The sequence below is a fragment of the Eucyclogobius newberryi genome, unplaced genomic scaffold (assembly GCF_026437365.1).
Source record: "Eucyclogobius newberryi isolate DKJ021-1_F unplaced genomic scaffold, fEucNew1.0.hap1 SCAF_10, whole genome shotgun sequence".
In the NCBI taxonomy this organism is placed as follows: domain Eukaryota; kingdom Metazoa; phylum Chordata; class Actinopteri; order Gobiiformes; family Gobiidae; genus Eucyclogobius; species Eucyclogobius newberryi.
The window spans coordinates 6161255-6183434 of NW_027315724.1; the positions used below are offsets into that span (position 1 = coordinate 6161255).

At 41.3% G+C, this 22180-nt stretch overlaps 2 protein-coding genes across 4 annotated transcripts in view; both read right to left on the reverse strand.

Moving 5' to 3' along the window:
- Positions 1 to 14684, reverse strand: part of LOC140373640 (glutamate receptor ionotropic, kainate 1) — a 54622-nt gene extending 39938 nt beyond the window's left edge. For all 3 annotated transcript variants that reach the window (XM_072460253.1, XM_072460262.1, XM_072460244.1), the window contains exon 1: positions 14263 to 14684. In XM_072460253.1, coding sequence (XP_072316354.1) covers positions 14263 to 14347 — 85 coding nt within the window. In that variant the 5' untranslated portion in view covers positions 14348 to 14684. The remainder of the gene's footprint in view (positions 1 to 14262) is intronic.
- Positions 14685 to 19648: 4964 nt separating this feature from the next.
- On the reverse strand, positions 19649 to 20814 carry LOC140370402 (claudin-8-like). The gene has a single exon (XM_072457544.1). It carries the CDS (start codon positions 20717 to 20719, stop codon positions 19685 to 19687), a length of 1035 nt encoding a protein of 344 aa, XP_072313645.1. The 5' UTR covers positions 20720 to 20814; the 3' UTR covers positions 19649 to 19684.
- Positions 20815 to 22180: the final 1366 nt, after the last annotated feature.

The following is a 22180-nucleotide window of genomic DNA, read 5'->3' on the forward strand; positions in this document are numbered from 1 at the left end:
CGTTCCAAAACACGGCTGTCTCTGCTTCTTTCGCCTGTTCTGACAAAGCTCAGAGAATATCGAGTTAGAAAGTTAGAGGGATTATTTCGTCGCTCTCACACCGAAGAATCCCTAAAAGCATGGAAAAGTTGCCTGCTGTCCTATAAGCAGGCTCTGCGTAAGGCCCAAACCAGATATTATTCAAATCTAATAGAAGTCAACAAAAGTAACACTAAATTCCTTTTCAGCACTGTAGCTAGGCTAACAAACTGTCACAGTGCAGTAGAGCCCTCAATCCCAGCTACACTCAGCTCTGATGATTTCCTCCTATTTTTTAACAATAAAATAAAAACAATCAGAGATAAATTAGATGAAATTACCCCCGCTATTAGCCCTGAACTAGCCCAAGCTGTAAATCTAACGTCCCATATAAATCCACCTGTAAACCTAGAAAGGTTCACAGCTGTTGATCAAGCAGAGATAACTTCAGCCATTATGTCCTCTAAAAGCTCAACTTGTGTCCTAGACCCCATTCCAAGCAGACTCCTCAAAGACATTCTTCCCCTAATTATAGACCCTATTCTTAATATAATAAATACTTCACTCGAAAGTGGCTATGTTCCACAGTCCTTCAAACATGCAGTCATTAAACCTCTTCTGAAAAAGCCTAATCTAGATCCCGACCTATTGGTAAACTACAGACCTATTTCAAATCTTCCCTTCGTCTCTAAAATCCTTGAAAAAGTTGTAGTAAAACAGCTTTGTCGCCACCTGCAGGACAATAACTTATTTGAAGTTTTCCAGTCAGGGTTCAGAGCCCACCACAGCACTGAAACTGCACTAGTTAAAGTCACAAATGATTTGTTATTAGCCGCTGACGATGGACTGGTCTCAATCCTGGTTCTGTTGGACCTCAGCGCAGCGTTTGACACCATTGACCACAACATTCTACTGCAGAGGTTAGAATGTGATGTAGGTGTTGGAGGAACAGCCCTCAGCTGGTTTAAATCCTATCTATCTGATAGGTTCCAATTTGTTAATGTAAACCAGAGCTCCTCACCAAGCTCTAAAGTAATTCACGGTGTGCCACAGGGTTCGGTACTCGGTCCAATTCTGTTTACTCTTTATATGCTACCATTAGGCAACATTATCAGAAAGCATGACATTAACTTCCACCGCTATGCAGACGACACTCAGCTGTATTTATCAATGAAACCTGATCAGAGCGATCAAGTAGACAGACTTAGTACTTGTGTGAAGGAGATAAAAACCTGGATGACACTAAACTACCTGCTTCTTAACCCTGAAAAAACCGAGGTCATTGTGCTTGGCCCTAAGCATCTACGAGACGCTCTATCTGAGCAGATAGTCACACTGGACAATGTCAGTGTAGCCTCCAGTTCTACTGTAAGAAACCTTGGAGTCTTATTTGACCAGGAGCTCTCATTTAAAGCTCATATAAATCAAGCTTGTAAAACAGCCTATTTCCATTTGCGCAACATCGCCAAAATCAGAAGAATCCTGCCTAAAAGTGATGCCGAAAAACTTATCCATGCATTTGTAACGACTAGATTAGACTACTGTAACTCCCTGCTTGCAGCGTGTCCTAAAAGCTCCATAAAAAGCTTTCAACTGGTTCAAAATGCAGCAGCAAGATTACTAACAGGAACAAAAAGAAGAGAGCACATTACGCCAGTGCTGAAGTCTCTTCACTGGCTCCCCGTCGAGTCCAGAATCAAATTCAAAATTCTACTCTTGACCTACAAAGCCATAAATGACATGGCCCCATCCTACCTCAAAGATGCTATAGAACCATATCATCCAAACAGAGCTCTTCGCTCTCAGAATGCCGGCCTTCTGGTGGTGCCAAGAGTCTCTAAAAGTACTGTAGGAGGTAGAGCGTTTAGCTACCAAGCCCCTGTGTTATGGAATCAGCTCCCGACCCATGTTAAATATGCTGACACAGTCTCTTCATTTAAGTCCAGGCTTAAAACGTTCCTCTTTGAAATCGCTTATGGTCAGAGTAGTTAGGAACAGAAAGATAAACCCACAGCTTCAGCTACGCTGCCCTAGGAGTAACTGTGCTGGGGGAAGTATGACAGCTTGAGCACTATCCTCTTCTTCTGACTACTTATGCTATCAAACAATATTTATTTTTTAATTCCACTTGCAAACTGTTCACCGCCTTCTTTTTCTTTCTCTCACTCCTGAGGACCTGTGGACCCAGATGTCCCTCTCCTGGTGAAGTGGTCCCTGCCCCATGTGGACGGTCCCTCATCTGCCTGAAGAGTGGCTCCAGTTCGCCTCAGTCGGTCCCTCATCTGCCTGAAGAGTGGGTCCAGCTCGCCTCCGACGGTGCCTCATCTACCTGAAGAGTGGGTCCAGCTCGCCTCCCACAGTCCCTCATCTGCCTGAGGAGTGGGTCCAGTTCGCCTCCGACGGTCCCTCATCTGCCTGAAGAGTGGGTCCAGCTCGACTCAGTCGGTCCCTCTTCTGCCTGAAGAGTGGGTCCAGCTCGACTCAGACGGTCCCTCTTCTGCCTGAAGAGTGGGTCCAGCTCCAGTCTCCTCGTGTCCGTCTGTCCGTCTGTGAGAGTCGGATCTCTCCTTCACTGGAACTCCTCCAGGTTTCTACGCTTTTTTCCCAAAGAGGTTTTTTTTGTAGTTTTTCCTGGCCGAGAAGGAGAGTCTAAGGACAGAGGACCCTGGGACATCGTCCCTCGCCACCACAGACATTGTCTGACTCCATCGCCACCACAGACATTGATGATTCATTTCTCCCTGTGGCCCTCAGAGGCAACTGTTGTTGTGATTTTGGGCCTTACAAAAATAAATTGATTTGATTTGATTTGAATATGCACATTGTCTTTTGAAAAACAATTCTGCTTTAAACTCTTTAATGAACAAGTTTTGTATAAAAGACTGATCTGCGTTTAGACATAGGGTAGTCTGAGTAGAGTTTTATTTCTTTTTTCTTGCACACATTTCACTTTTACTTTACTTAAGTACAATTTTGGCTGCAGTACTAGTAGAAATATTCTGTACTGTTTCCACCGCTGCCTGTACGATATAATCCACAGATACACATTCTGTCTCTTCTTTCATTTCCACCTGAGATCAGATCATTTATTTTCATAAGTCATAATGAGTTTGTTGATTTCCTGAGAGGTGCATGCTGGGTAGTGGGGGAGAAGGAACACCACTTAATCCTATACACATAATCAAAAACAAAGAAAATATTGTAATAAAACAGTTTTGAAGGACACATTTGCATTGTTAGAACTTAAAATAATGTATGTATGTAAAAGCAGTCCGCACACCATTAAAGGTCCACAGTCCAACACATGCTTGGCCTGGGCGACGCTTGCGCCCCCTGCAGGTTGAACTGATGAGAGACATCATTCAAACTATGGCAGTTCATAATGTAACAAAGCAGCAGAACTGAGTAACATATCGCCTTATTTACCGTCTTTGTAAGTCCCTGAGATGGTTATATATGTATTTTTGGGGTGTTTTAAGTGTCCGTCGTCGCCCCCTGCTGTTTCTGTCCGTACAACACCCCCAGTCAGGGCTGGTCAGAGGAACCATCCAGTCCTCCTCGCACAGTGGCTTTACATTAGCATCTGTATAGTGTGGAACAGGTAAGGAAAAGTTGTTGTTTTTTCCCCTGGCACTATAAACCTGCACATAAAACTACGATGCACAAAAAGCTCAAACAAATACTGGTTTTACTGTTTTTTTTTTAACTGTTATTCAGAATATCACTTACAATTTACTAATCAGTAAGTCGCCTTTTAAAATATTTTCTCATGTGAATTAATAAAGTTTGTCTGAAAATGAATGGAATTTATGTCTCAATGTTGAAAACATTTTGTGTCACAAAAAGTACCTGCCCCTGAGCAAAAAAAGTCCCAAAAGTCCATGTGATGAGCCCAGATCTGGGTCAAAGGCTCACGCCCCAGTCCCAAACTCAGTCCCAGACCCAATCCCAATCCCAATCCCAGACCCAGACCCAGTCCCACCTTCAGTCCCAAACTCAGTCCCAATCCCAATCCCAGACCCAGACCCAGTCCCAGTCACACCTTCAGTCCCAAACTCAGTCCCAGTCCAACCCCAATCCCAATCCCAATCCCAGTCCCAGCCCAACGTTTCGAGAATGTCAAATTGTGAGAGCGAATCCAAAAGCTGCGGTGAAAAAATCATCTGTGGGAATTGTAAGATATGAAAATCGCCGCACTTTTGATAGGTTTCGTTTGACCTACGGGCGCATAGATGATTGCAGATGCTCTTCTTGGGCAGCGTGCAGACGGCAGCCATGATAATATAATAGATCTATGGGCGATATGCACGCCTGGTGTTTCAGCGGTGAAGTTATTTGGCGTGACTGTCGAAAAGTGATCACATCCTCAAGTGACGGTAAGAAAAATAGTGAGCGCTCACCGAACACGCGCGCAGGTCAACAGTGCCGCGGATCACGGACCACAACAGAGCAAATTAATAAATGATAAGTAAATAATTCAACTTAAAGCAGAACATTTAGAGTCAAAGTCACACCCAAACTCAGAAGATCGACCTGGATTCATACCATATTCTTTATTATCATTCATTATTCATTATATTGTGTTTATCTGGGGTTATTATTATTTATTAAATATATTTATGCTACAGAAACAAACACAAGCTGTGTATTTTCATAATAAAAGAAAGTGGCCAAATCTGAAAAGCCACATACTTGTATTATATCAGCTACTAATGAGACAAGCGCCATGGTAACGCTGAGGGGAGGGGCATATTCCATTCTAAACATTTGCAGAAATATAGTTATCTATAGTTAATCCCCCATAAAAGTCAAGATATGTCCATATTGCCCACTGTGATTTCCAAGCGTACAAGACTGGGTGAAATTTTCGCATTTCAATCATTTAGAATTGTGTTAATACTGACGCAAAAGGACAAACAATTTCCACTTTACACCTCAGAGCTCCTTCACCATCTGGAGGATGAAAGACGAGCTGCTACAATGACCTCACACTCTCTCCGTCTCTCTCTGTCTCTTATCCATTATCTCTGTCTCTCTCTGACTCTGTCTCTCTCTGTCTCTCATCCATTATCTCTGTCTCTCTCTGTCTCTCTCTGTCTCTCATCTGTTATCGCTGTCTCTCTTTGATTCTGTCTCTCTCTGTCTCTCATCCATTATCTCTGTCTCTCTCTGTCTCTCATCCGTTATCTCTGACTCTGTCTCTCTCTGTCTCTCATCCATTATCTCTGTCTCTCTCTGACTCTGTCTCTCTCTGTCTCTCATCCATTATCTCTGTCTCTCTCTGTCTCTCATGCATTATCTCTGTCTCTCTGTCTCTCATCCGTTATCTCTGCCTCTCTATATCTCATCCACTATCTCTGTCCCTCTCTGTCTTTCTCTATCTCTGTCTCTCATCCGTTATCTCTGTCTCTCTCTGTCTCTCATCCATTATCTCTGTCTCTCTCTGTCTCTCTTTGACTCTCTGTCTCTCTCTGACCCTATGTCTCTCTGACTTTCTCTGTCTTTTTCTGTCTTCACCCTCTCTCGTCTTCAGTTCTCTCTTCTCTTTCTTCCTCTCTCCTCGTCCCTCTGTCTCCTCCCATCTCCCCCCTCTCTCTTTCTTTCCCCTACTCCCATTTCTTTGTCTCTTTATCTCCCTTTCTCACCACCACTCCCTTTCTAACCTCTTTGTCTCTCTCACCTTCTTTTTCTTCCCTTGTCCCCTTCTTTCTCCTTTTCTGCTTCTTCCCTTTCTGTCACTTTCTTTTTCTCCTTCTCTCCTCTCTCTTTTCTACCGCTCTGCTTTCGTCTCTCTCTTTGTCCCTTTTGCTTCTCTCTTCTCTAATTTTTGCCCTCTCTCCTCAATTATCTTATCTCCCTCCCTTTTTTCCTCCCTCCCCTCCCGTTTGCCTCTTGCCTCCTCTTCCTCTCTTGCTTTCTCTAATCTCACTCTTTCCCCCTCCCCCTCTGGTCCTCGGTCCACCTGGGCCGGGGCCAGCCCCTGTCCCACAGTCTCGGTGTGCGGACCACTCAGTGTGTTTGATGTGCAGCACTGAGCCTGCTCTGTTCTGACACTCGCACCAAAACATCAGATTCACATTCAGGACGACTGCTCCAAATACACAAAAAGCACTTCCAATCGAACCCCACGTGTTTGTAAATGAGCGCTGGGAGCAGGACGGGCCACATCAAACAGAATAGTGGTCTGGCTCCGTGGTCCTGTGGCGCTTCAGTGCTTTTCTTTTTTTCTCGTTCACATTTAGCAAGTTCGGGAGTTCGACAGCTTCAAACTGGACTTTAAGCCATTCGTAAAAAATCTAAATTTCAAAACATTTTGGTAAATTTTGTGGTATTTTGTGATTTCCTTTGATATCCTTCAAATTTGAGTTTATTCAGGAAAACCCCCCACGATTTACAGAGAAAAGGATTTGCATTTTCATGAGAATTTGTCTCTGGACACTGGATGAAAAGTCAGGGAGTTGGTCCCAAGAAAAATGAATATTCCGATTTGAAAACAATGAAGATTTTCCTTTTTTCAGATTAAAAAAATGCGTTACAAGCAGGGATTTAAACTGGTCAATGGAAATGAAGTCAGAGTTTTTTAGCCACAATAGAAAACACAGGCCCTCCTTTGGCCCCGGGAAGAGGACCTGAGGGAACGAGGAGCAGTGTCTTAAGTTAACAAATAGCAATGTAATCAGGTGCAGAGCCGTTGAGAGTATTAAAAACAATACAATAACAATACTATTTTAAAATCAATCCTAAATTGAATCGGCAGCCAGTTGAGGTTGACTAAGATTGGAGTTATGTGTTATTTGTTCATCTAACTGCTGCTTTTGGAGTGACAGTCATTTTGAAACAGCAGTTTGAGTTTCAGAACGCGCTCGTGCATTCCTGCTTCATGAGGTGGATTCCTGGTCACTGACTTTCGAATAAGCTCCACCCATTCTGTGTTATGGACCTTCTGTAAGATAATATTCATACATTTTTGCTCTAGCTTTGTTCTATTAAACATGTGGGCTCAACATCATCACTGGAAATACTGTGGCTTAAAATTATTATTTTCTTTTCGTATCTACGTTTTACTGTCTCGTTTTCGACCTGAGTTTTGTTTTCCAATCATCTCACTCCACAGTGAGTCAGACCACTTTGGAAGATAGAGCTCTCACGGCCCACTTTGGATCCCTTAAACAGACCAGTACGGTTCACTTAAAGAAGAACTAAGTAACGCTTTGCATTATTAAACACATATTTTTGGGTGATTTGTCGCCCCCTGCTGCCTCTGGGCGTCAGCCTGACAACTCTCCTGAGAAACCCTGGCTCTTTGTGTGTGTTTATACTGTCTTATTACAATGAAGAGAGAAAGAAAAAAGCATTTGCCTTTGTATTGTGTAAAGAAAGAGTTTTTTGTTATCATTAGGGTATCGGTATCGGTTGCGGTTCAAGTATTGCACGAAAAAATGAAATGCATAAATATAACTTTACTTGTTGCTAAGTTTGAAATACACATTGCTAAATAGTTACACATAGTTTATATCGTCAATAAATGTCCCATATCTTCAAAACAACAATTACAATAATGTGCATTTTTCAATATAATTCCCCCCCCCCCCCCCTGATCACCCAAAACAACAACATTAGCATTAGCATGAATAGAGAATGCTAACTCAGAAAAATCCCGTGCCCGTTCCCCACTGCTGTGAGACTTGGCGCTCCCTTTAGCAGCCATATCTGCTCCTTGTGTGACTTTGTGCATAAAGAAGAGTAGTGAGAGTCGGCGTTTGGTTTCGCTTCATTACAGAAGACGGAGAGTGAGCGGGAGAGACAATCGGAGCGAGCGATGTTAATGAAGCTCACCATATGGGCCAGATTATAATGGTCCGACTGTCGCTGGGATTAGGAGGTCACTGACAGATCATTTAAACAGATTAACGATGGAGCCGTGGAGAGCAACAATCAATGCAGGATTTTATCAAAAAGATATATATATATAGCAGTGTTTATTTTCTAATCTAACTCTCGAGAAATAAGAATACTGGAAATTACCATAGACAGTAAACTATTGGGTGGTACAAAATGGTATATATATATATATATAGGTTTGAATGAAATGTGGTAAAAAGCAAGTTATCAAATGATCACAGCGAGTTGGCAGATTTTTACACCAGATGCCCTACCAGCCAGGGACCCGGGGCAGTACATGCAGCCCCTGTCGGTATCAACCCAAACCAGCAGCTCTTTATTTCAAAACGAGTAATTAGTAACCACTTTATACAACTTAAATGATAAGATGCTTGATTTACAATACTGGAACCTGAGGTAAATGTATAACTGAATTTTAGAAAATTAAATTCAAGACAAATTCTTTGAGAAAAAGAATAACCATTCAGTATACAAATATATGTATATATTTATCATTAATTTGTGCTGGGACTTTAAAGGTGCACTATAAAATAAATGGGAAAACAAAGAAATTGTGTTATAACAGATGAAGAATGGGAACATATACGCATATATCTCCATGGAGAAGCCGACTACACCAACAAAAGCCCCACCACCCATCCCCCCTCGCCTCTCACCTGGTCCCAAACTCTCCTTGGCTACAAAAGCCCCACCACCCATCCAACCTCGCCTTTCACCTGGTATCTCCCATAGCTAGGATGCACTGGGTCTCAGCGTTGCCGGGACTTATTGTCACATTAAAAATCAAACCAACCCGGGGCCCTATGTAAAAAGAGCCCCCCCTAGTGCTATTTCTGTAGTCACATCATCACACAGATGGAAAAACAAAATGCGAGTCAGGCCCAATCTGAGAAATGTGTTTCATATTCCCTGTGAAAAGATAAAGCCCAGTCCCGTCTGAAACTTGCTGTGCTAAATGTCAGATCCTTATGTAACAAATCTCTCTTAATTAATAATTTTATTTCTTCTTATAATCTTGATTTTATGTTTTTAACTGAAACATGGCTTGACAAAAACACAGGAAATGTAGTTCTGATAGAATCTGCTCCACCCAACTTTAAGTTTGAATCTGAAACACGAGAAAACAAAAAAGGGGGTGGAGTCTGTGCTGTCTTTAGAGATGAAATAATTACCCGCAGGTTGTCTTTTGGGGTGTTTTCATCATCCTTTAAAATGGAGCTAAAACAGTCTCCATCCGTTCTCTTCATTGTTTTATACAAGCCTCCCCAGCACTGCCAAAGTTTTATTGATGATTTTACTGAGATGCTTTCAGTCATATGCACAGACTTTGATGGTTTGGTCATTACAGGTGTTTTCAATGTGCATGTTGATAATATTTGTGACAGAAACGCTAAAGAGCTTGATGCTGTCCTTGAAACCTTCAGTCTTACTCAGCATGTGAGAGGCCCCACTCACAGCAAAGGACACACTCTAGATCTCATAATTACAAAGGGGGTAAATATTTCAAATGTTAATGTGATCGATGTTGCTCTGTCTGATCATTTCTGTGTCTTCTTTGACCTGTCTGTTTCTCCCAAACCACCGGTTGGTCCTGCAGTTGTTCAGAGGAGACACATAAGTGATGGCACAGGTGCACTGTTTATGGAAATGATAAACTTTGAAAATGTTTCATGTTCTAATGTAAATGATTTGTTGAACTCTGTTACATCTAGTGTTTTGAATGTTCTGGACACCATCGCCCCTATAAAGGCTAAAATGGTTAAAAATAAGCAGAAGGTGCCATGGAGAAATGATGCACAGAAAAGGGAGTGCCGCAGGGCCGAACGGAAATGGCGCAAGTCAAAGCTCCAGGTTCAAAAAGAGATTTACAAAGAGAAGCTGAACATGTACAACCTAATCTTACGTAGAACTAGGGAAAGATATTTTTCTGAAATTATTGGAAGCTGCAGTAACAACTCGCGTGTCCTGTTTGCCACAGTTAACAGATTAACAAACCCTCCAGCTCAGCTGCCGTTAGAACTCATTTCCACATCCAAGTGTAATGAGTTTGCATTATTCTTTAATGACAAAGTTCAGGGCATTAAAAGTGCTATAAATCCCACAATGCAAAAAATTACCCTAAAACCACCAAGACACTTAGAGCTAACTCACTTTGCACCAGTAACTGACAAAACTGTCCATGAGATCATCACCAGTCTGAGTTCATCTACATGCTGCCTCGATGTGTTACCCACCAGATTTCTAAAGTCTGTGCTGAACAGTTTGTTAGCACCATTCACTCACATAGTTAACATGTCGCTTCAATCTGGAACATTCCCAATGTCTTTGAAAACTGCGGTCATAAAGCCTCTCCTAAAGAAGAGCAGTCTTGATGCCGCAGTACTGAGTCATTACCGGCCCATCTCTAATCTGCCATTTTGGGGCAAAGTCCTTGAAAAGGTTGTTTACCAACAGCTCACAGATTTCCTCTTAATAAACAACTCATTTGATGTTTTTCAGTCAGGTTTTAGACCTCATCACAGCACTGAGACTGCTCTTGTCAAGGTGACAAATGACATCCGCCTGTACACAATGACACGGGCAAAGCCTCAGTCTTAATTCTGTTATATCTGAGTGCTGCTTTTGACACTGTCGATCATGGGATCCTCTTACAGAGACTAGAGGACTGGGTGGGCATCACTGGCACTGCCCTAAACTGGTTAAGGTCCTATCTATGTCGGGATCACATGCAATGGTATTTATGTATTTATTTGTCTATGGGAGTTTTTATTTATTTATAGGAGATCTTCTACTGAAAGTGTTTTTTCAGACTTCCTATAAGTGATCTGTTCTTCTGTATCTACCTCTGTATCTACCTGCGTTGCACCAATGAAATTTCCCCATGTGGGACAATAAAGGATTATCTTATTATTATCTTATCTGGAAGACAGGAAGTACTTTGTTGAAATTGGTAGCTGTGTCTCAGACCACATGACCCTGACCTGTGGAGTGCCCCAAGGGTCAGCCCTGGGTCCCCTTCTGTTCAACCTCTACATGCAGCCGTTAGGTCAGTTGATACGCAGTGAAAATGTGTCCTATCACAATGATGCAGACGAGTCAGATCTATGTGTCACTGTCGACAGGTGAATATGGACCAGTGGATTCACTCTGTCACTGCATCCAACAGATCAGTTTGTGGATGCAAAACAACTTTCTCCAGCTGAACTCAGACAAGACTGAAATAATCGTTTTTGGCCCACAGAAACAAAGAGAAAGTGTTAGCGGTCACCTCCAGAGTCTCGCTCTAAAACCTACAAACCAAATTAGAAATCTGGGGGTAATAATGGACTCAGACTTGAACTTTAATTGCCACGTCAAATCAATAACATCAGCAGCTTTTTACCATCTAAAAAACATTGCCAAAATCAAAAATATAGTGTCAAAACCAGATTTAGAGAGACTTATCCATGCGTTTGTCTCCAGTAGATTAGACTACTGTAACGGCCTGCTCACTGGCCTCTCCAAACGAGTTGTAAAACAGCTGCAGTACATCCAGAACGCTGCTGCTCGGGTCCTGACCAGAACCAGGAAGTATGATCACATTAGTCCTGTTCTCAGGTCTCTGCACTGGCTCCCTGTGGCTCAGAGAATAGACTTTAAAGCAGCTCTGCTTGTGTACAAGTCTCTCCATGGCCTAGCACCAAAGTACATCTTGGATATGTTAGTGCCATATGAACCATCTCGGACTCTGAGGACCTCAGGGACCGGCCTCCTGCTGGTGCCCAGAGTCAGGACAAAACATGGGGAATCTGTGTTTCAGTTTTATGCAGCTAAAATCTGAACAGTCTTTCTGAAGATGTGAGACAGGCTTCTACTCTGACAATGTTCAAATCTAAGCTAAAAACAGTTTTGTTTAGCTCCGCATATGACTGAAAGGATTTTTTCTTTGCACTCTTCTCTTTTGTTTGTGATTTTATTAGTTTAGACAATCAGTTGGATTGATAATTTTTAATTCAGTCAATTTTATTGTATTTCTGTTTCTGTAATTTCTTTGTGATTTGAAAGCATTTTTTCCTGCTGTGTGAAGCACTTTGAATTGCCTTGTGTATGAAATGTGCTCTACAAATAAACTTGCCTTGCCTTGCCTTGGCTTGCCTTAAAAATGTGCCACGATATTTTACTACACATGTCCAAGCTCAGATGACTCACAGGAAAGCACTGTTTTTTGGAGAAACTGTGATTATCAAGCGGCTCTTCACTAGGGGACCGTCCTGTTGTTCATAAATACTGGACTGAGAGGACTTTAAAACTGTGTATCTCGGACGTACAACTCCAACAATAGAAACTACAGATGGATACCTGTCAAATGTACTTGCTGCAGAAAAAATGAATAAAAAAAGCATGGAGAAGGATGACAGAAAGCTGATACAGTGTGTGGGAGGGAAAGAACAACAAAGATGGGTGTTATTTTGCCAGTAAATGCACGAATAAATGCAAGAAAGACAAGCGTAATGCCATACTGTGGAAAATTCCAGGCAAAGTGACACCATCTCAAGTGGCGGACCATCTAAATGAAAAGTTACAATGCACGTTTAGCTTCCTAGTGCTGCCTGCTGAAGAGCTACTTGAAATGAAACCTCTTTGTTTTAAATACAGAATATGTTCCTCTACAGAAGTAACAGTACCTTGTCCTAATTGCAAAACTAATATTGCGTGCGCTAATTGCAACGAGATACTTTTCCAACATTGTTCCACACAACTGCAAAAGCCCTCAGAGTGTAAGAAGAAGCCGGGGTAATGACTTCCCCGTAACGTTGCGTGGAGTGCAGCCGGTGGCATGGGGACACTCCAGGCTAATATTTCAACATTCTGTGACGCAACTTAACGAGAAGCACATCATTAATTTGGAACCAAAAAAAAAAGAAAGTATAAACTCTCTGATGCGACTTTGGTCTCTGTTACATCAGCAATCAAAGCAAGAACAAAGAGTTAGAAACACTTTGAGAACTTTAGACAGCGCGTTGTCTTACTAGCCTTTATTATAATATGCTGTAATCCACTGGAATATAGTTAATTTATATTCTCAAATGATTATAAATTAAGTTTAAATGCACATTCTGTAACTTTATCTGGTGGAAGCGCTGCCATCTCCCTGTCTGTGCTGAGATTGTTCCACAGTATGGCATTAAATGTATCAGTCGTCATGAAAACAAGCAGGTGGCACTACCAGGCTAAGTTACAGGTCAGATCTGTGGAGAGGCGAGCCCACTTACAGTAAGAAAGCAGATTTTACAAGTTTGTTTTTCCCGCAATACAAATACCTGAATATCATAATTATTTTAGGATTTAACTAACTATTTCTATTGTACATTGATACTTCTTACATACGTTTTTAACCAAACAAAGGTTGAAAAACTATTCATGAATAAAGTGTGTTGTTTATGGGAATCAGAAGAACCACTTAATTCATTTTTTTGGCATTTTGATTCAAGAATGATGCTGTCTTTGTTACAAAAGGTTATTTGTACATGTTTGTTTAGTCCAGATAATAAGTATGATGATCAAACTACGGCTATGATTTTATATAATTGATCGTAATAACAAATAATAATAATCTCCATGGAAACAAGTGGTGACAGCCCCCCCAACAGAAACGTTACTCAGTGCCCTTTAAAGTATCCAAGTGATAATCACATCAAACTGTGGGCGGGGTGATATTTGAGGCGCTATGACAACAAAAATATAGAAGATTAGATAACTCTAATAACTCCATTTTGAAAATGTGTCTTAAAGTTTTGTTCTTTTTGAAACAATCTTCTACAAAACAGTGTTGATTTTCTCTATTTTTAATTAACTAAAACAGATTCTGCCTCTGAAAACACACTTCCCTTTCCATATTCATCAATTACAACTTAAACATTAACTTTGTCTTATTCAAAACAATTAGCTTTCCGTATTAATTCAATGAACATAAACAAGACAAACCGTGATAGAAATAGAGAGCAATCCACACAATTATGGAGGTGTATCTAGTGAATTATTATTAGCCCTTTTATAGAAAATATTATGATTATTTTATACATATTAGGTCGTTATATGTATTAAAAATGTTGCGTGATTTTCTGACAATCCGGACAGAGAATTAGTTTAAACTTCCAATCGTTGTCCAGCATCATTTTCTTCTTTTCTATTTCACTATTTGAATTAATTAAATGTTAAACTTGATGAGTAGCGTTTATCTTTAAATCAGATCAGGCCTGTATAAGTAAAATAATCTAGATTGGAGCTCAAGACTCAGAACGCAAGGAATTATAAGCACTTTTTAAAGGAATGCGTGGCCTACTTTAGAGATGCTTCACTCACCGATTCTGAGGACTTGCGCCCGGCAGAGGCAGAAGTGTGTCACAAAGTAAAGCAGTGGAGACAAGAGTCCCTTTTGTGGCGCCATGGTCCTCCCTCCAGTGTCCTCCCTCCAGTGTCCAGCAGCTCCTCATTCACATGCGCCTGACCGCTCCAAACAGCTCATGCTCCAAACACTTTTCTGCCCAAATATCCAAGAGGAGACAGGCATCGGACTCTCATCCTCCTTTCAAACATCACGGTGAGAAAAGAGAAACATCAAAAGTCAGAAATCAGCATCCGGGAATATGTGGGGAAAGTGAAAATTACTCCATTCCTGGCGCGTAATGTGTGCGTAAAAGTGCGAGGGAGCGCGCGGGCAGCGCCGGGAACGTGTTTTTTCCCCGCGGAGAGTTGGACAGAAGCGGTGATGAAGATGAAGATGAGACTGAGACTGACTTTGAGGTCAAGAGAAATCATTCACGCTAAAGGGCTTCCTGTGGTGTCTTTCACAATAAGAGTGGAGGGCATCGTATTTTGTAAGGCGTGTTTAAATGAAATCCTAAATGTAGCACATGGTGTTTTGGAATAAAGTAAAAAAAAATAAAATAATAATTAAACCCACAAAAACAAGTAGGACAAAGTTGCATTTATTTATATATTGTGACTTGGTGCTTCTCACATGCTCACTTATGTTGACTTATTGTTTGATAAATGATTGGTCTAACAATATTTTAGGATCTTAATATATTGTGTGCACCTTGTCTTTACTTATTTATTTATTCATTTATTTTATTTATCTAGTTAGTTAGTTAGTTAGTTGTCAATGCTACAGTGTAATGAACATTATACATTACAAATAACCCAGTCAGCCCCCTGCCAGCTGGTAATAGACAGAGGTAGGTAGAGAAGTTAAAAATTGTAAAGAGTAACAACTTATTAATATTATTACTCAGTTAAAGTACAAAGTAGAGGTACAAGAACGTACTCAAGTAAAAGTAAAAACCACCCTTATTGCTCAATTATCAATTATCATCAATATTTGACTGATTTTTTAAAACAACTACAGTTTGTGGAGTGGTCAGCCTTTGACCTCTGTGATCATATTTGCCAGTTGAAGAAAGTACATTTTGGTTTCCTTTTGAAAACTTTACAATAGCAGCTTAAGTCTGAGAGCACAGAACAAGCGCTGTCCATGGTGCTAGTGAGTCCTCTATGGGGAAATTGTCAGGAAAGACACTACATCTCTGAACAGAAATGAGGTACAATCTGTTTCCCATTCACACCCCCATCCTCAGGCCCAAACCCAAACAAAAAAAGAATAATAGTGAAATAGTAATCATAATCAGACTATTAAGGGCATGAACTAGTATGCTAAACATGACTCAGGTGACAGTTTACACCTAGAGTTGGTCATTAGACTAGTTTGGGTTAGTTTCCATGTAGTTAGCCCCTCCCTTCAGACAGATATCAGATGAACTGAATATGAGCAGCAAGTCTTAAAACATTTGTCCAGTTGACAGAATTACATTTTCTTTTGCTGTGGAAATGACCGGACAACTGAGGGTCTGCACAGACATCAAGGATAAATGATTAAATATATTTATTATAAGTCGGTTCTATTCTCATAATTGATTGTAACCAGTTAAAAACACGTAGAAAGTTAAATGAGAATCAGAAAAGGTTTTTTGACCATTGTCATTGAACAAGCCTAAAGGTGCAACATAAAACAATGAATAATAAAATAATAATGATAATAGCAACGTCTATAGAGTCAAATATGGCATGCATAAATTAAGAATTTACTTATAAGATAAATTAAAAATAAACTTGTCTCAGTATGTACACAGATATTTATACAAAACGTTACAGATGGTCGGAAATAGTGCAGAAAGGGAACAGTGTGTGAATAGTATTGGTTGAGTATTGTTAAAGGGACAGTGTTTAGAAGCGTTCATGAGTCCAACGGCAGAGGGAAAGAAACCGTTCTTGTGGCGGCAGGTTCTGGTCCAGATGGACTGGAGCCTCCTGCCTGAGGGGAGTGGCCTCCTGCCAGAGGGGAGTGGCCTCCTGCCTGAGGGGAGTGGCTAAAATAGTCCGTATCCAGGGTGAGAAGGGTTGGCTGTGATCCGACCTGTTCGTCCATGAGTCCTGGAGACGTACAGGTTCTGCAGAGATGGAAGTCTGCAGCCGATCACCTTCTCAGCAGAGGGCGCTGTAGTCTCTGTTTGTCCCTGGCTGTGGCTCCAGCGTACCACACAGTGATGGAGGAGGTGATGGAGGAGGTGATGGAGGAGGTGAGGATGGACTCAATGATGGCCGTGTAGAACTGCACCATCATCTTCGCTGGCAGCTTGGCTTTCCTCAGCTGCTGCAGGAAGAACATCCTCTCCCACTTGAGGTTCTGGTGATGGTGGTGCTGACCATCATCAAACGGTGGTGATGCGGGAATAGCATTGATGAAATGATTGAGTGATAAAATAAATGAGTAGCATTGTTAAAGGAGACATGATAATGCTTTTTTGTCAAGTACTTCATAATGAATGTAACATGAATAGATCATAACTTTCCTATTTGTTTATTGTAAACTGCAATATCGATCTAAAATGGCTTAGTAACAGAAACAGGTCCATTGATTTCCTGCAATGCTCTTCTTAGAGACATTTCACTGTAACAATCAGAATGAGAAATTGGGTTATTGTCATTGTCAATGAACAGGATTCAAAAACTTGGAACTTGCTACGGCATTAAGGTGTAAAATACACGATGAATAATGTTTAAGAGCTCTTTACAGGTAAGAGCACGCTATCAGACAATTCAGGCACAAAAACAGACCAAACAAAGAGCACCAAAACAGCAGGGCATCCGTCTGCGGAGCCATCTTACATTTACATGTAATTGTTTTTGTGAAGTGGTCACGTGACTTTTTAGAACATACAACCTGTTACTCAGTGTCATCACAACAAAGTACAGGGATGTGGGCGGGGATTGGGGGTAGGTGAAAACAGGAATTTTCTGAGCACTGGAGCCTCAGTTTCCAAATAAACTAAACTAACAAGCTTACGCGAAGAAGAAAAGAACACAGTGTCAAAGATAGACTCTTATTTAATTCACAATGATCATTCACATTCATATGACCCAGACAGTAATCCAGATTATTCTGTTTCTAGGAAATCACTAATCTAAAAAAAAGAATCAAGGGTGTGAAAAAATCAAGGGTGTGAAAAAAAAAACTCTCTAAGTCCAAAAGACATTCCTCTTTCACTTTGATTGTTTATGTTTGTGCACAGTTCGACAGAGACATGTGGAGGTAGATCCTCTGACCCTGAAACCCATATTGTGACATCCGTTTCCCCCCCTCACTTCCGCTGTACGTCCCGGTTGACGCAGCCTTGGCACGGCTCGGCTCGGTCCCGTGCAGCGGCCAGACTTCTGCTGCTTCTGCTGCTTCTGCTGCAGCTGATCCGCAAACATGGATACGTCCTGAAGATTAACAGCAAATCTGGCAACGCACGACCCCGACAACGTCTTTGCCGCGGAACACCGAGGAATGATTAAATCCTTGCTCCAGCTCCTGATGGAAACGCAAATCTAATCCGCAAACGGCTCTGTGTGTGTGTGAGAGAGAGAAAACCCGGGGAAACCACACGAGGAGAGCGGAGAGTTCATGCGCACTTTGACTCACGCGGGGCCCATTGACAACACGCATCAGGAGGGCCCCAAGTTAAGGAAACTACTGTGTGAAATAGTCAAATGGAATAAATAATGGTCTTATAATCATATTTGCATGGAATGGAACATTGTGTTAAGCAGAGGTCAGTAACTAGTGACCTCTGCCAGTCCCCATTTGATGCACATTCATTCAGAGTAGGAACCTCTGGGGTCACACATTGCACACGGCAGGAACCTTTTTCAGTTCCTGGTACTTTTTTTTAGTACGAGTCCCCATTTGAACACACTTTGGGGACTTTTTATAGGAACTTTTTGGTGACACAAGTACATCCTTTTGTTTGAATATTTTTTTTTTAACAATTAATCTTCGGATTGTTCTGATCCACAAGAGAGAAGTAGGTGAAATAGTAACTTGTGATTACTGTGAAGATTTGTGTTTTATAGTAAATGCCATAGTTAGTGCAGGTTTATGGTGCACAAAAAGGAGGAAGAAGAAAGACTAACCCACCTAATCAAATATGTAAATGTTCCACCATATGCAGATGCTGATGTAAAGCCAGAGCCACTTTTAGTCGCTGTTGATTGGGGAATGTCGGAACTTCTTCATGGTACTTTCTTTTGTGGATGCTCTATTTCGGCCCCAGCAGGAGAAAGAGGTACTCAAACTTATTTATTCCAGCGGATATCAAGAGTCTACATTCAGTGAACAGAACCTTTGAGTCACTCTCTGTTGTTTGAACCTAGTTTTGTGCACGTCTTCTTTCGTTTTCATGTTTTTTGCTGCCATCTAGTGCAGAGTAATGGATGCTGTCCTTTCCCCCCATGGAACCACATACTGCAGAATATTGTGCTTAAGAATAGAAAATTGCTACAAAGTGAACAGTTAATTGGACCACAAAGTAAAACCACACCTGTCAAACTGCGTTATTAAACTCACACAATGCTTTATAATGCAATATTTTTACCTATTGCGCATAATATATTTCATGTGATTGTGCTTGGATAGTACCGTAAAAGATGTATATATATATAAAATGTAAAAAATAACATATATACCCAACCTGTTCCAAAAACCTGCTCCACACTTTGTTTGTTACACTGTAAGTTTCTCACAGAAGTTTGAGCCAGTTTGTGTTTACAGTGACAACAACCATCAACGTCAGGTACGTTTAACCAGATAAACCACCAAAAACATACAGCTTGTTATAATTGGATTATTTCTTTATTTTTTTACTGTTTGATTTAACCACTCAGAAAGCCGAATATTATCTTGAAAAAGTTTGAGAACCACAGTTTTAGGTTATGACAACACACAAAGCACTCCAGTACTGAAAGTAACAATAACATTTGGATTTATGAGTCACTGTATTTGACAAAACATGAAATTCTGCACAAATTCTGGGAGTTCCAAAGAATAGACTCGACAACAACAACAAAAACTGGGGGTCAGGCGTAAGAAGCGCTTTTGAAAGAGGGAACAAAACTTTTACTCAACCCTTGCTGTTACACTGTAAATATACACTGCCTGACCCAAAAATTATGTATATGTATATTTTGTGGGACCACTTTTAGCATTGATACAGCACATACTGTGTTGCAGCTGAAAGACCCATGCAGCATTTATCCAGTAGGAGGCTCCACCTACTGTATTTGGTCAGGCAATGTATATTCACGTAAGTTACATTGAAAAGACCTCAGAAAAAAAATCTCTTCAAAAACTTACTTAAAATAGAGGTCTGTAGAAAAATGTACTAATTAAAAACGTTTTTTACCTTCAAATATACATCCCTGAACTAGTCGCACTTGGATGATGCATCATGGACCTATTATAACCGATGAAAACTGGAGTTTGTGGAACAGGATAGTAACTGGATTGATACGTCGTTGAAGGATTGTCTGTCTGCGTAAAGGGCATCGTACTGTGGCTCACATAGGCCGAATTCCCCGGAGTATACATGCTATGCGGATGGTTCGAACTCCTCATGGAAGCCTGGTGCGCCAAGTTCGCTTGATACTGTAGCGATGCGCTTTCTGGTAAACTGGGGTCATAAACCATCGGAGCGTTGAACGGCGGTCCATGGTTGGGGATCGCTTGCTGGTTGCCGAACGACATGCTATTTGGAGGTCCCGAGAGGCTGGATATCGTTGAAAGTGGATGGTACCTCATCATCGGCAGTTGGTTCGGCTGTTGCTTGTATTGGAGCAACTTGGCTTGAGTGTAGAGATCGAACGAACCCTTTTCCGACGGCAATTTCCGACACAGGAACAACATTGCCGACGCGAACAGGACTGCGCCGGTCACCCATCCGATGTATAGCGCCTCGCCGAGTTCTCTCCGTTGAGCGTCGATCAGCAAAGGGTTGTAGAAGTCGCGAATGATGACGTGACCCGTCCAAGATACCGGAATGAAGACGCTAATGCTTGCCAAAAGTTGCATGCCGCCGGCGACCATCAAAATGATCGTCTTAGCGCGTTCGTTGCCCTGTATGCAAGAAATGCACTTCATTCCGGCAGAGGCGACAAGAAGGCCCAGTCCTGACAAAGCAATGGAGCAGCACATGAGGCCCCTGGCGGCTTGTAACTCTGCGGGCAAGTACAGAAGCGAATCGTACACTTTGCATTGCATCCTGATGTTAGCTTGACGGAAGCAGTTCATCCAAAGACCTTCCCAGCGAGTTTCCATCACAATAATGTTCTCTCCGATAAAAGCAGTCACCTTCCACATGGGCATGCCGGTGGTGGCCGCAGCTCCGATGAGTCCGAGGAGGCCGACGCACATGCCGGCGATGTCGGTGACGCCTTGGAGCATGATGGCGGGAAAAACGGCAGAAAATGGAAGGTATAAAGTTATTTAGTTGTCCATGTTGAAGTGAAGAGGAGATGTGAAGTGGAGAGTTTGCCAGGAGGAACTGAGCTGTGTGATGGGAAAGTTGGTTGTTATGACTAAAACAAAGCTCCTGATTGGTTGAGGAGATAGGGGGCAAGCTGACCTCTGCTTGTTTACTGTTTATAGTCGCTCTGGTAGGCGTGGCATCATCAAATCAAGTATTTAGCAACAGTTTTTGAGTAATGTTCATTTGATTCTACAAACTTCATTGCCTCCTGAATATATTATTGAAAAATGTAATATCTGTAATGTCTATGTCTCTGTGTTTGGCCCTGCGACAAGATGGCCACTGTCCAGCGTGTACCCCGCCTAAGGCCCAAAGTCACTGGGATAGGCTCCAGTCACCCGCGACCCTGAAAGGGAACAAGCGGTAGAAAATGGATGGATGTTTGTTATAATGGTGGCACTGGCCATGACCGACAGAGACAAATTAGTTTGAAAATGATCAAATGTTTTTTCCAGAATTTCTGAAAGTGTTTGAAGGTTTGTTTTTTTAATCCAGTGATTTAATTATAGTCCCTGATAGAAACAAATTATTCAATAAACAAGGAGTACAAAGAACGCTCCAAAATATTCCAAATCTACTAAAAGACACATGAAAAACAATGATAATTACTAATAACAAGTAAACATGTTTAAATCTCCTTCTAGTCTCAGCGGGTTGGTTCAAGAGAGTCTTTGGCGACTTTTGATGGGAATCATGTATTTCTTTACGATAGCTATACCAGGTTAGGTTGGGCAAGACTAGGCTTTGGATTTGGAGTTAATTATTGAGAATGAAACAAGGACCAAGTGGATCCCCATCGGCTGCAGTGTGATACTTGTAAACTTAAGTAAAACACCACATTTAAACCTACAAACGTACATACAATAGTAGAGCATACTGTATGTAGGCTCTGTGCAGGCCTCGGCAGTGTCTGATCATTTCCCAGTTCTTGTTGAATGTCTCTCCCCACTCTTTTACACACATCTGTCCTGCTATTCCAGAGAGACTCATATATATTATAGTATTTTACAGATACAATTTCTTCAGTAGATCTGCTGTACCTTTACAGATCACAAGGGGCCCCCAGAACTGTGAGAAGTGAGAGTCCAAGTTCGACCTTTTCTGACTTCACAATCAGCTCCAGACGCTTTACAATATAATAAATATTCATTCATCGTTGGGACATTGGCACTGACTGTTGTGAAGATTTATCCCCTCCAGCATTTTAAGATTTTAGCCTATTGGCCATTATAACAACAACAAAAACACCTGTTATTCCCACAAATAACTTCATTAAAGAAAACGCATTCTCTGTTTTTATTTTGATATGTTTATTGATGAATTGTTTCAAAAATCCATCATATTAAAAAACAAAAACTGCACACTACCGTAATTTC